The sequence below is a fragment of the Rhagoletis pomonella genome, unplaced genomic scaffold (assembly GCF_013731165.1).
Source record: "Rhagoletis pomonella isolate Grant_MI unplaced genomic scaffold, Rhpom_1.0 Rhpom_scaffold_00407, whole genome shotgun sequence".
NCBI classification, from domain to species: domain Eukaryota; kingdom Metazoa; phylum Arthropoda; class Insecta; order Diptera; family Tephritidae; genus Rhagoletis; species Rhagoletis pomonella.
Window position 1 is genome coordinate 22,132 of NW_023458961.1, and position 14,180 is coordinate 36,311.

Genomic DNA, 14,180 nt, shown 5'->3' on the forward strand with positions numbered 1-14,180 from the left:
ATAGAGAGCGCCAGATTCGCAACGCCTATGTCGACGGTCCCAACGAACGTTGGCCATATTTTCATTTGAAAGAAATCGTGCTGGTGGCAACATCGATACAATTTTGATATTTAATCAAAATAAGAAGCTGTTCCGTATTGGATTATTTATGATTACGTTTTAGGAAATTATTCAGCAAGTTGTTTTAGGATTAAAATGTTTTTGAACACCGAAATAGAAAGAATGCTGTCTGGTGGCATCATGTTGCGATTGCGTATATCAAGATATCAAAGTGCCCACACACCAAAACTTGCAGTCATATCGCAAATAGCTGACAAAATGGCAGTTGGTAGGAAATCGGTGTTTGCTTGTGGAGTTGTGAAGTAAAGAACAACTGATTAATGTTTGCAAGCGCAACATCTTTATTCTCCATTCTGATAGCTCTATAAAATCAATAGGGGTCTTCATCAAAAGTAATAAAATCTTGATAAAGTGATAAATTTATCACTTTGATAAAGGAACTGTCAAACTTTGTATGGGAATCTCTTAACCCAGAGTTTATAACTTTATCAAACGATCAATCTTTACAGGTTGCTAGGTAGTCGCTTTAGCTACAAGCATATAAAAGCAAATAAATACAATGTTTAAGGTAAAAATGAAACGTAACTAGCCATATAAATAAATAGTAAACAGTTTTATACAATTATTTACAAAGGTAAATTGATAAATTTAAGCAATTTATCCCTTTATCTCTTTAGATGAAGATTCCTAATATTTAAAATATCGCTGAACCTGATATCGATGTATCGTCATATTAGGAGCGTTCCTTATCTCCCAGAAATAGTCAGAAAAAGTCCGAAGTAGTCAGATTTAGTCCAAAAAGCGTTCCTTAACTCGAAAATGACAGCAAAAATGAGAGAGCAACACTCAGTGAGAGTGACTCTCATCAGTCCGAAGTAGTCAGATTTAGTCAGAAGAAATTTTTCTGGCAAAATCCTGACAAGTGTCAAACTCAACTAAATTTAAATTAACGGAAATTAAAGAATACGCAAAAAGTGAGAATAATCCAAAAAGTAAAAAAAGTTAATTGAAATTGGAAGGAGGCAAAAAATAATTGATATAGTAAGTGTTTATTGTGCTTGTGCTTGTGTGAATGTGTTTTGTACATACCTTTCCATTCTTATTTGACGTTAGTTTTGTTGTTGCAATTCTTTGGACTAAAAATTTGGTTTTTTGCGTTCCTTTACTTTTTCTGTTATTCTCTTTTAGTGAGCGCATTTTGCTTACGCTCTGGCATTTTGACGCTTTTCAGATTTTGTCCAAAATGATAATGAATGAACTTATTAGCTTTGATAGAAATTTTTAAACATCGATTGCTAAAATCGAATTTTGAACCGGTATTATCGATGCTCTTAACAATCGATGCATTGTTTGCATACCTTTGCCCGAATCGGTTAGGAATTAGCTACAAAACAGACGACCGAAAATAATGTAGCTTGGCAGCAGAAAATGGCAAACAATTTAAGTTTAGGTAAATAAATTGAGTTAATTTAATACGCCTAAATGTTTAAAACGGTGCTGCAATATAAATGGAATAAATTCGTTCTTCTTACTACACGAAAATAACTTAAATTGCAACAGCAAATTGTTTGCGTGGGCGCATCACCGTGTAATGGCTGCTGGGAATATTTTTTCGGCAGTAAACCAATCCAAAATTTTACAATCAAAAACCGAAAACGGTTAAATGTGTTTTAAATTAATTGCTAATTGTGGTGCACTTAGTCTTCTAAGTATTTGGACGCCCCAAAGACGGTAGCGTCTGCCAGATACTCGTGCAGTGTTTGTTGTTATTTTTGTTGGTATGTGTGTGCGCGATATGTTAAAGCTGGAGTTTGGGTGAATCAGCAACGAGCTGGTTGGAGAATGAGCGTGTGTTGTGTGACGCCAATAGCGTGTGTGTTGTGTGATGCCAATAATGCTCTTTATGACTTAAAAGTTGTTGTTGTTGTGGCTGTAGCAGAAGTTGGTGCAACGACTGGCGCCAGTTAACCGATTCAGGGTCAGGGTTATTTCTAGCGTGTGCAATAAAAATAAACTGCTGCTTACTTTCATGCACATGTACTAAAAGAGAGCGCGCAGTTAGTTGTTTTTGGCAGGTGTCCCATTAATGATTTTATAGCACATGCTTCACTTTTCGCTTTTGTCACCTTTTCAGATACCGCAAGCATTCCTAGGGCAACCGGTTCACCGCCCACAACTTCAGCCAACACCACCAATGCCAGTACCATCCATCGATTAAATGTACAACAGCAGAAAGATCCGACTACAGAGGGAACGCGTGCTTCCCGCTATAGCACATCATGTGCCGGTTGCTTGAACACTTTGCACCTAAGTCGCGAAGAATTCGTCATTGCATTGGGCCAAGAATGGCATAGCGATTGCTTTCGCTGCTCCGTTTGCGATGCACACCTGCACAATTGGTATTTCGAAAAGGATGGACTGCTCTTCTGCCGGGAAGATTACTACCAACGCTTTGGTGAATGTTGCCAACAATGCAGTGCTATCATAACTGGTCCTGTCATGGTAGCTGGCGATCATAAATTTCATCCCGAATGTTTTTGCTGTAGCGCCTGTGCTGTGTTCATTGGCGAAGGTGAAGCATACGCATTGGTCGAGCGTTCAAAACTATACTGTGGCAATTGTTATAAGCAGCAAGAGACACATGCGATAGCGGCTGATTTGGAGGCATTAAGCGCTGGTGTTGGTAGAGGGGGCGCAGGCAGCAGCGGTAGTGGCATAAATGCACCTGGCGGCAACGCTAAACCCATACATTCCATACGTCTAGTGGAGATACCCAAGGATGCGACACCGGGTCTGCGATTGTCGGTGGATAATGTGAGCGTGCAACGACACTACATTGATAGTGTAGGCGGCGGCGGGGGCAGTGGTAGCGGGAGCGGTGGTGGATTTCGTGTCAATTCGCCGACACTTGGCAAGCGAATAGACGGCCCACTCGAAGTTTGCCCGGCCGTGCGCATTTCTGAGTGAGTATTGCTAGGTTTTGGGCTAAAATGCTAACTCTAAGCTGCTTACTACTTACATTGTTTAAAAAGCTGCTACTTATATCAAAAATAAAACCTTTTGCGGTCTTATTTCCAGCGCGACCGCTAATTCAACGTATTTAAAATGGTGAATTTTCACAATAAAAAGCTTGTTGGATCTTTTTGCAATCGATTTAAGCGTCCAGTTCAAGGCGGTGCAACACATTTACTCGAAATAGCCATACATAAGCATTACAAACAAATTTTTGCTATGTCTCTCACGTCGCTTCAGTTACTGTTTAACTCGCAAATTTCCTGTAAAAAATATGTACACCATCACTTGCGTTCGACTGTCAACCCATTTAAACCAAGTGACAAACGTCTCGCTTATTTATTTACTATTTACATTGAAAATAATTCGCATACCTCCACGCTTATCAGCGCTTTGCTTTGCTTTTCTTGTTTATTTATTTATTTTTCTGTTTCATCTCCGCTCACTCCGCACACCATAACTGGGCTTGTATCTGCTTGCACCACTTCGGTGCAATATCAAGCGCGTAAGACTAAAGCTTCTAGTATTCAGTTGTGTAGACGACTTATCAGCTTGCGGCAGTTTCGGTTAGATTGGCCAATAAGCAACTTACGTTGACTTTTATTTTAATATTCATGTCGCAATCGCAAAAAAATATTGTATTAGTCATACAATGTCGCGGTAGCGTGCTTGTATACGTTGATAAGACGCCTAACTGGCGAACAGCGAGCAATTGTTCGCTTAACTGGTCAGTGCGTTGTGATAGTGGTCATCTGTGCACAAATAACTAGTAGATTTTTTTAACTAGAGTGAGTAGTAAGCAGCTAAATTCAACCGCCGAGAAATAAGTAAAGACTTGAAATTTGCTTTGAATAACTATAAAAGATTTGTTTTTTGTTAATTAGACTAAGTTTATTGGATAACAGTGTGTATTGTTGGAGAGTGTGCCAATTAATATACATAGCTAATGGTTATAAATTCATTAAAAAATGAGGCCCTATGCATAAAAAGTGAGCTTAAACTCAGACTCAGTTTTCACACTGATGAAGTGAGCTGAAGTTTAAGAATTTGAAGATGAACTTTTTTTTATAAAGGTATTTGGAAAAATTTTCCAAATTTCCAAGATTTTTTGGGGAAATTTCCAAAGAACGTGTTCAATCGTTCTAAACGGAGCAAATAAATGAAGAAATGGATATTTTACAGTTTTTGGAAAATTTCCCATGTGTGAAATTTTTGTAAAGTAGAGTATAAAATATTGGTTAATGACTGCTTTTATTGAAAAATTCAATAATTCCCCTAAATTAAATGTGAACATCGCCCAAATATTTCATTTTGTGATGCTGTCTAGCTTTAACTAAGGAATTGAAGCAAGTTACTGCCAGTCCCTTTAACCTAAGTGATGCCAAAAATCGTATATAACGTATGTGCTGACTCCTCCAATACGCATTGTAATCAATTATAAAATATCTCCAATTAATATAAATTATTAACTGTGTATATTTACCGTCATTTACTAATTCATTACTTTACATTTTTCTCTCTTCTTGTACACCAAACACACCCGCCTCTTCACTGTCGCTTGTATGAATTTGTTATTGTTATCGCAAAATAACGCTTGTCGCACATCAACAACCCATTGCAAATTAACAATTCAATAACAAATATCTACCAAATATTTGTAAACGTAAATATCTATTTTTATAACAACCACCAATTACACCACCACCAACAAATGCAGATTCATTTGTAGAATATATGGTCGTGTTGGGAAATATGTTTTCTCCTTTATAACATCGGTTATCGATCAGTGTTGTGGTAGCGATTATAGGTAAATTTAAATGCTTTTTACTAATTTAAAATTTCTTTTTGATTTTAATACCTATGTAGATATCAGCGTAACATGGATTTCGTTAGAACGGTAATTAAGCGTAAAAGATCCAGTTATCTCTTGCAAATGATATTAAAGAATGAAAAACGATTTTTAAACGTTTTTATAAAAATTTGCCGATAGAGAAAACTTTAGCGAAATTTTTTAAAAGTTGTAATATTTAACATTATCAGTTATGAGCTCGTTTTGGTTACTTTATCACCTTAGCTTAACTTTTTATAAAAGTTTTCCTTAAGTGATTTTTTTTGGTATACATATTTTCAAATAAGTGCTAATTTTAGGGTTAAGCCATTTAGACTCATTTCGCTTCCTTTACTACTTTAGTTTTAAACTTCTTGCAATTCTGGCGCAATTAAATTTTAGAAATGTATCCTCTTTCCCAAATCCATGTATCACGCTTGATATTCAATAAAAATCGGATCACTTTTACTGGAAAAAGAGTAATATTTTCCTCTTCCATCCTCCACTCGCCACAGAATTGATGTCAACTTGGCCAACCTACACATTGGCGATCGTATACTCGAGGTTAACGGCACGCCCGTGAACGATTCCTCCATCGAACACATCGACAAATTGATACGAAGCACCGAGAAAATTTTACAGCTCACCGTCGAACACGATCCTGTGCAAGTGTGCCGCAGCTGTAGTCAAGCTGACATACTCCATCGACCCACATCGTACAGTGACCTCCCGCCGTTAGCCACATCCGCGTCAAGCATTGAAGTATACGGCCGTCGCAGCGTCACAGACTCGCTCACCGGCAGCACTAGCACCAGTACTATCGCGCCACAGAGCAACAGCAGCGATTGCGGCAGCGGTGGCAGCTCACCCACACGTCTCACCAAGCAGGACAAGGAACGTATCTACAAGCGCAAGGATGAGGGCTATATAAGCGGCACAAAGACACGCCAGCTGCGCAAGTGCAAGAATCTGAATATGATTGCTGCCGAACAGGCGCTATTGACGCATACCGGTTCCACACATTCCGTTGGACCAATCGGCAGCGGTGTAGCCGGGTGCTGCGCTGTTGCAATTGGCAGTAGTGCCATCAAAGCAGCAGACTCCACACAGCTGGGCATGCGTTTACGCGATAAGGAGCGCTGCTCAAGTATGTCGAAGCTGTTGGATGAGCAGCATGCGCCCTCAGCCCAAATTTACGACTTGTCGCGCACGAAATCGTTTCGCGTGGAGCCCAAGCCGCAGCGCATCTTCCGCGCATCTGATCTGGTGTTGGGCGAATTGCTCGGCAAGGGGTTCTTCGGGCAAGTGTACAAGGTGACCCATCGCCTTACCAAGGAGGTGATGGTGCTCAAGGAGCTCTATCGCGTCGACGAAGAGGCGCAGCGTAATTTTCTCAAAGAGGTTGCGGTGCTGCGTTCGTTGCATCACAAGAATGTGCTGCGCTTCATTGGCGTGCTCTACAAGGATAAGAAACTGCATTTGGTCACCGAGTACATTGCTGGAGGTTCACTCAAGGAGCTCATACACGACTCTGGGTTGCCGCTAACGTGGCCACAGCGCATCTCATTCGCAAAAGACATTGCTTGCGGCATGAGCTATTTGCACCGCATGAATATTATACATCGCGACTTGAATTCTTTAAATTGCCTTGTGCGGGAAGATAAGTCGGTGATAGTGGCGGACTTTGGGCTGGCGCGTATCATCACAGCGCCCTTCTACAGCGCGGGTGGCGGCAGCGGCGCGACTGTAGGCGCTGGTGGAAGCATGCTAGCGGCGAATAGCGGCAGTGAACGTTGGTCTGGCGGCGCATGTCTGAGTCCGAACGGCACTCTGGGGCGCAGCAAGAGCAGGCAGCGCAGACAGCGCTACACAGTGGTGGGTAACCCATATTGGATGGCGCCGGAAATGATGAAGGGACTGAAGTACGATGAGAAAGTGGATGTGTTCTCGTTCGGCATCGTGCTGTGTGAGGTGAGTGTTTGTGAATTAAAATAAAAACAGCTGAAAATATATTTTTTTCTATTGACAGATAATTGGACGGGTGCAAGCCGACCCGGATTTCCTGCCACGTACCTCCGATTTCGGTTTGAATCAGAAAGTGTTTCGCGAAAAATTTTGCCAACAGTGCCCTGATGTGTTTTATAAAATCGCCTTTCTTTGCTGTGATCTCAATCCTGATAAAAGGTGAGTGAGAATATATGATTGCTTAGAAAAAGATATTATTTTTTTTTTCTTTCTCCTCCAGACCGTCCTTCGAAACACTTGAAATCTGGCTGGAAAGCCTAATGGCCTCCATCGCCGTCAACCAGTCGCTGCCCGCCGAACTGCTCTATGACATCGAAAACTACCAGGGTACCATAAGCGTTAGCAGCACGCCGGACGGCATGCTCACGCCTAAGTCGAATCGTAGCCGCGATGATCTGGACGATTTGGAAAAGCAACGAAAGCAAACACCACCGAAGCCCGCACCCGAAACACCCGCAGTTGCTGTTATCCAGCCACCGAGTGCAAGCGAGCAAATTATCAAAGAGGACAGCGATTTCAACGACTCCCCGCGAATGGAAGGCAAGGAGAATACTGTCATACTGCGCAGCGATATGCCGAAATCGCCGCACTTGGGCAAAGATTTTTCGCCCACTGGTGAGCGCATACGTGACAGCATGCGTGCGCGTCGTCGTCAGCGACTCATGCAAGCCGCGCAACAACGCGGTCTGACGCCGGAGAACAAAAGCACCGATCGCGTATTGGAGGCGGTGAAGCAAACGTTGCAGAACGGCACGCGCGCTGGGACGCCGCTGAGTAGCTGCAATGGCAGTGGTGCTGTAGCGAAGAAAAGTCGGCCATATGGCGAGAAAGGCTTTCTGCTGGATATTAATCGCGATGGGGACCTGCGGTTGAATAATGTCAAAGACTTAAATTACTGCTCAGATTTCGACTCTAGCTGTGACACGAGTCTCAACTATCACGAAGTTAATGCCAACGAAGATATGAAGGCGACGGATTGCGAAATGCCTGCCACTCCCACAATGAATCGGCCGGCAGTGTTGCGTGAAGAGCGCGTTGAGGAAGAGGTACAAGTTAGCGCCGCGGAAGAGGTTGAAAAAATGCAAGAAACACAAGCTGCTAAACAGGTGTTGCTAACTGATATGCAGGTGGAGGCCGATGCAATCGATGCGTCGCAGGCGTCCGATCAAATAATCACTGTGGAGGTATCGGCGCCCGCGACCGTTGGCGCTGCCACACCCAGTGAAGAAGTCGACGCCGCAACGCTGAGCACCATGCAGCAGATACAGAAAAAGATCGCCGCGAAGTCCTACAGAACTGCGCTCGATGATATACGCACCAAACTGAATTTGTGCCGCAATAAGTTCGAAACCATCGATGCGGCGAATCGACGCAATTTCAGCAATTCGCAAAATGCAATGAAAACCTTCTTCAAACCGCGCGCCTCAAGTTCTGTTGTTACGAGTCCCACAGAGCCTACAAGTGCGAATGAAAGTGTATACAAAACGCCACCTGAGGCCTTAAAAATGTTCCAGCGTCTTGAAGCGGCTAGTAATGCGGGCGCGCCTAGCGCTGGTGGCACGCCACTTAGCGAGCATGTGCGCCTGCCGGGACAGAGTGTCAGCGCTATTACCAGCGGCAGCAGCAACACCTATCGCATAAATCAAACTCCGATTTTCGGCCGCAAGCAACCGCCCAAACCAGTTGAGTTATACACACCGCATTCTGAATCGCTGGAGAATCTACACAGCAGCCTGCCGCCCATTAGCGCGTCCACACAAGTGACGGCGCGCAAGGACAAGAGCAGCACGAGCGGTAGCGGTAAGCGTGCAAAATCGCCGAAGCGTCCTATAAGCACATTCCGCAGTTATCTAAATGAGGCGGCAGCAGAGGCGGAGGAGGAAGGGAGTTCGCCGACGCGGCGGGACGCGCCATTGCTCGGGTCAGCTACAGCGCCACCGGCAGTGTTGGAGACAACACCGAAAAAGAATCGCCGCCTCAATAGCGGCAAAGATAGTACAAATGAACAGCGTTGGCTGTCACAGGCGCCAGGAAAATCGACAACGACGACGGTGGGGGCGAGTAAAAGTCCTGCAGCGCGCATTTTTGGCTTGCGCAGTTCAGCGAAGTCATCAACAGCAACGGCGGTGGCGCGGGAAATGACGACAACGACGCAGGCGACACAAAGGCGAACACTTTCGCCGACTAAGGCCAGCGATGCGCGTCGACTGGCGAGCAAGCATGAAGTGCAAAACACAGGTGAGGGAATGCTGAAGATTAGATAATTTTTTTTTTTTTTTTTCATGCGCTGCGTCCTGACTTCTTTGTAGGCAGTTCTGACACTTCTCAAGCAAAATAAGCTTTCTAACTCATAATTGCCAAAATAGTTTTTTTTTCGAAAACCTTTTGTTCCACAAAAATATTTATTTTTGTAGTTATAAGAAAATTTGTATTTATGTATACATTTGACCGCATTTCCGTCGTTTTCGTTGTAAAAAACAATTTGTTTAACAAGCACTTATGTTCACAAAAATGTTTTACATATTCGAAAAAATTTGGTTCCAAAAAATTTTTATTTTTATAATTTTTAATTCTTATTCATGTTTACGGAAGTATTTCGGAACCTCTGAGTGATTAAAAAGCAATTTGTTCTCAAAAAATTTTTTACTTTAACAACTTTTTGTCCACAAAAATTTTTATTTTTTGAGTTATTGTAAAGAAAATTCGTATTTATACGTTTGAAAGTATGTCCCACTTTTTCGTGTTTAAAAGCATTATGTATGCATACCTTTTCCTGAAATTTTTTTTGTAGCTTGTGTAAAGAAAATTTCTATTTATTCATATTCATGTTTTTGAAGGCAACTTGAAAAACTTCTTTCAGAAATTTTTGGGTTTTATTAGATTTGTTCTTAAACAACTCAGTTATATGTTTTTGACCTTTTACGCTTTTAAAAAGCATTCATTCTATTTGCACAAATTATTTTTGTTCGAAATACTTTTGTTCCAGAAAAATTTTTGTTTCTGCAATTATTGCTAAGAAAATTTTTTTTTATATTCTTTGAGTGCGTTTTCGAGCATTCATGTTTCCAATTTTTTTTTTAAACGAAACATTTACTTGCAGAAAAAATTAGTTTTTAGAATTAATGAAAAAAATTGGATTTATTTTTTCGAGATAATTTCCACATTATTTGTGCTTAACAAGCATTTAAGTTCATAATTTTTTTTTCGAAAGTTTTTTACTAAAAAAATTAAGTTTTTGGAGTCATTGGAAGAAAATCGCTATTTCCATATCGACTGCTGAGTGGAAGATCGACCTTTTTTCGCAGCCATTTCGAAAACGCCCTATCTCAAAAACTTTTTAAAAACGCCCTATTTCAGAATTTGGTTGAAGAACGCCCTATCAGCGCATTTTAAAGTGAGATAGGGCGTGTTTGAACCGAATTCTGAGATAGGGAGTTCTCAAACAAATTGTGAGATAGGAAGATTTTCAATAAAATTTTGAAATATAGCGTTCTTGAAAGAGTATCGTTATATCGATAGTCGTCTGCAATAACGACACAATTTAAAATTAAAAAAAAACGCTTACTACCTTTAAGTGGCTGTTTTCCCTAATCCGTGCCTACTCTATTTCCATCCCTTACTAAAGTAAGCAGTAAGGATTGCTAAAGTATGTACGAAAGATTAGACACGGATTCGACAGGGATTAGAGACATGAGCCATTTAACAGTAGTAACCGTTTTTGTTTTTGAGTTTGGAATTGTGTCGTTATTGCACAGGACCAGGACCATCGATATCTTAAATTCAGAAGTTTTCAATGCTTATTATAATTCTTTTTCCCAAATTTTTACAGCACAAACAACACAACAGCAACGCCTGCGTCAAAGTCATGCCAATAACAGTAATTATGCAACAGCCACACCTGCCCCGGCACTGTCAAGCGCCAAAAGTACAACTAGGCTCGCCATACTCAGTCCAGAAAAAGTACATCGCCTTAATGCAAAACTCACCGACCAAAAGTCTAAGAAAGTCAGTGATACCAAAGCTACAGCGGTGAGCAGCACAGCAAACAACAGCGCTGACCAAGCGCTACAACTCGAACGACGTAAGCGTAAGCAATTATCCACGCGGTATTAAAATGAAAGTTTTTAATAAAAACAAATAGAGACTAACCACGACACAAGTGTCAAGCGAAAGCAATTAGTAAGCTATAAAGCGAGTTAGAATTAAAACGAAGGCAAGAAACGAAGTGCGTGCAAAAAAAGACACAAAGAAGAAAACTGATGGAAGGCGAAAAGTGTAGAAAAATATATATTTTTCGAAATTATTGCTCACCGAAAATGAAAGTGTAGAATCGAATAATACGCGAGCGCAAATTGAATTCTTTATATTTGTAGAGCGTTGCGTGAATTAGGTTTAAAGCGAAGCATAAAAAGACAAGAGATTTATGAATATATATGTAGTTATCGCAGCTAAAATAAAAATTATCTGGTTAAGGAAGTGTGCAGAGGCGATGTTCGATATTTCGATACGACAGCAATACTAACACATAACTACATAGTAGGCCTATGTAAGCATTGAAAATTATTTTATTAACATAATTAAGCACGAAGTAAGATATATACATATAATACATATGTATAACTAAAAAAAAATTGAAAATATTTAACAATTAATTGTTAGCGGGAATAAAGTGCCTAAAAATATGTATTATGTAATATTATTAAAACTGCTTTTTACTTAACCGATATTACTAAAAAATCAAGCGTTATAACGACAGAAAGTGGGCATGGCAGCAAGTAGTAAACCAAGCAGGCACTAGGCGCAATTATTTCTCAACTTCACGCTTCAAAATTGCTCTGGAAACGCTTAGAAAACAAAAATTACCGTTTAAAATACACATATTTACTACCTCACAAAATAATACTTAATATTGGACTACTATATAAAACATTGTACTAAAATCGCTGCCACTAAATGTTCGTTCACTATTTTCATTTGCCAGCGACTTTGCTATGCGCTTCTCAATCAGAACAAAATATATAACAAAACATTGCCGACATGGTAAACATTTAATTTTCCTTAATGTACCGCCAAACCACCTACACTATTAGTGCCATTAAAAAAAAAACAAAAAAAATAATAATCTAAAAAGAAAAATATTCAAAGTAGTTGTATACAAATTTAGCGCAAAAATAATTCTAAATACAATTTGGAAGCGCACATACTGAAGTCTATTAAAAAATCTATTACAACTTATAATTATGAATAATCTGATTAATAAATGCTTACAATTATTATGTATGCATATTTAAAAATATAGATATATGTATAAAGTTTTTGAAATAAAACTTTTCGAAATTGCTCAAAAAAATTAAAAAATCTGGAAACTTAAAAACATAGTCCACTACCAGTAAAAAGCACCAAACTTGATCTTCGAACTTCTATTGTCGAATTTTCGAAATTCAAAAAATTATATAAATATTGCTCACTGACATCATCAAACGAAAAAATTTGATGTTCGAATTTTCGAAGTCAAATGTTCGAAAGTTCTAAATTGAAGAACTTCATTTCCCTTGCCATAATTGAGTTAAATTATTCATGAATTAAATTAAATTGTATCATTGTATTGATTTACATTCATTTCTCCTGCAAAATGAATGAAGATAAATTTTATCATTGTATTGAGTTACTAAACTCCACGCGATTTGATTCTAGTTTTACAACCCTGTAATATTTTATCAATGCTTAAACCATGTTGAACTTACTAACATATTTCTATTTTAGCAACTTTACCCCCCGTAAGTCTCAGGAGTCATTTCTGTAAGAACTTCTTTAACATAACTTTACATTACTTCGAAATATTTTTTTGCCAATACTACTTATTTACAACTATTTTACTACTTATTTACATATCATTAACCTAGTTTAAGGACAATTAAGTTTGTTAAACAAAATAAATTATAATAAAGATATTAACAGTATTTAACTTAGTTGTAGGCAAATACTTTACAAAATGTTAACATTACTTATTTTAATACACACTAATATTATTTTAGTAATATAATTTTTATGCCGTACGAAATATTTTTTACATTCCAAATTTTATAATAAAAAAATTTTGCAAAACAAAAAAATTTAAATTTTCCAAAAGAAGCATTGAGTGTCAGAACATATTTTAGCAAAATAAAAATAAAACACAAATTTTCGAATAACTAAACTAAAGAAAAAAATATTATAATTAATTTTCTATTTTTTTAACAATCGAATAGCCAACGAAGAAAACATTCCAGATTTGATATCAAAAATATGTAGTTTAAAAAATAATTTAAAACAATTTTAAATTTTCAGTTGTTCGTTCAACATGACTAATTTAAATATTTTTAACAAATTTATGAAAAAATGTTTACTAAAAATAAAGTACTTTGTTTGCCATTTTCACACAATGTGGTTCTTTTAAAAATATAAATTTTTTGAAAATAAATAAAAAAAAACTTAAAAGGTTTATTTGTCACTTATCAACGATTCTTGCTAAAAATCTTATACTTTTTTAACGTCAAATATACGATTTTTATAATTTTTAACAATTTAAATGGTGTTTGTGTCTTTAATTTATTCATCTTTAGAATTTCCGAATGGTTTGTTTTAATGACTAACATTCGAGAACTAAGAAATAAACGTATTTAATATTGTAGTGTAGTATAGTTCTTAGAAAAATGTTTGTTTTTAAATTTGTTACTTTCAGAAAATTTTAGATACCATTTATTTCTAATGGATTATTTTAAATAAAAACTTAAAAATCATGACTACAGATAAATAAATGTTTAAACGATTTCTAATTTAAAATGCTTAAGCCACACAAATTGTATATATTATTTTTTGAAATTTTTCATATAAATTTAAAAATTGTTCATAAAATTAATTTTGGATTGAAAAACGTTGTAAAGGTGGAAAAATAATATTGCCCAACAAAAGAATTGTAAATAAATAAATAACACAAAATTTGTTGCTCGAGCTTTCGAAATTCCCACTTAAGTTTTCGAATTTTCCGAATTCAAAAAATTGTACAAAAACTCATTTGCACTATTCGCATAAACCAAAAAAATGTATATTCGAATTCTCAAAACTCTTCGAATTTTCGTACTTCAATGTTCGAATTTTCGAAACTCAAAAAATTATAAAGAAAACCCGTTAACTGCTAGCATAAATCAAATTTTATTTTGTTAGCTTTACTGAACATAGTCGGTGACTTTTCCACTTTACTTTGACTTTTGAAGCC

At 38.0% G+C, this 14,180-nt stretch overlaps 1 protein-coding gene across 1 annotated transcript; it reads left to right on the plus strand.

Annotated features, from left to right (window-relative positions):
- Positions 1-1,419: 1,419 nt before the first annotated feature.
- On the plus strand, positions 1,420-11,550 carry LOC118750802 (LIM domain kinase 1-like). Its single transcript, XM_036485538.1, has 6 exons — positions 1,420-1,510; positions 2,195-3,023; positions 5,416-6,871; positions 6,930-7,084; positions 7,146-9,163; positions 10,755-11,550. The coding sequence occupies exons 1-6, from the start codon at positions 1,489-1,491 to the stop codon at positions 11,036-11,038; spliced, it is 4,764 nt and encodes a 1,587-aa protein (XP_036341431.1). The 5' UTR covers positions 1,420-1,488; the 3' UTR covers positions 11,039-11,550.
- Positions 11,551-14,180: the final 2,630 nt, after the last annotated feature.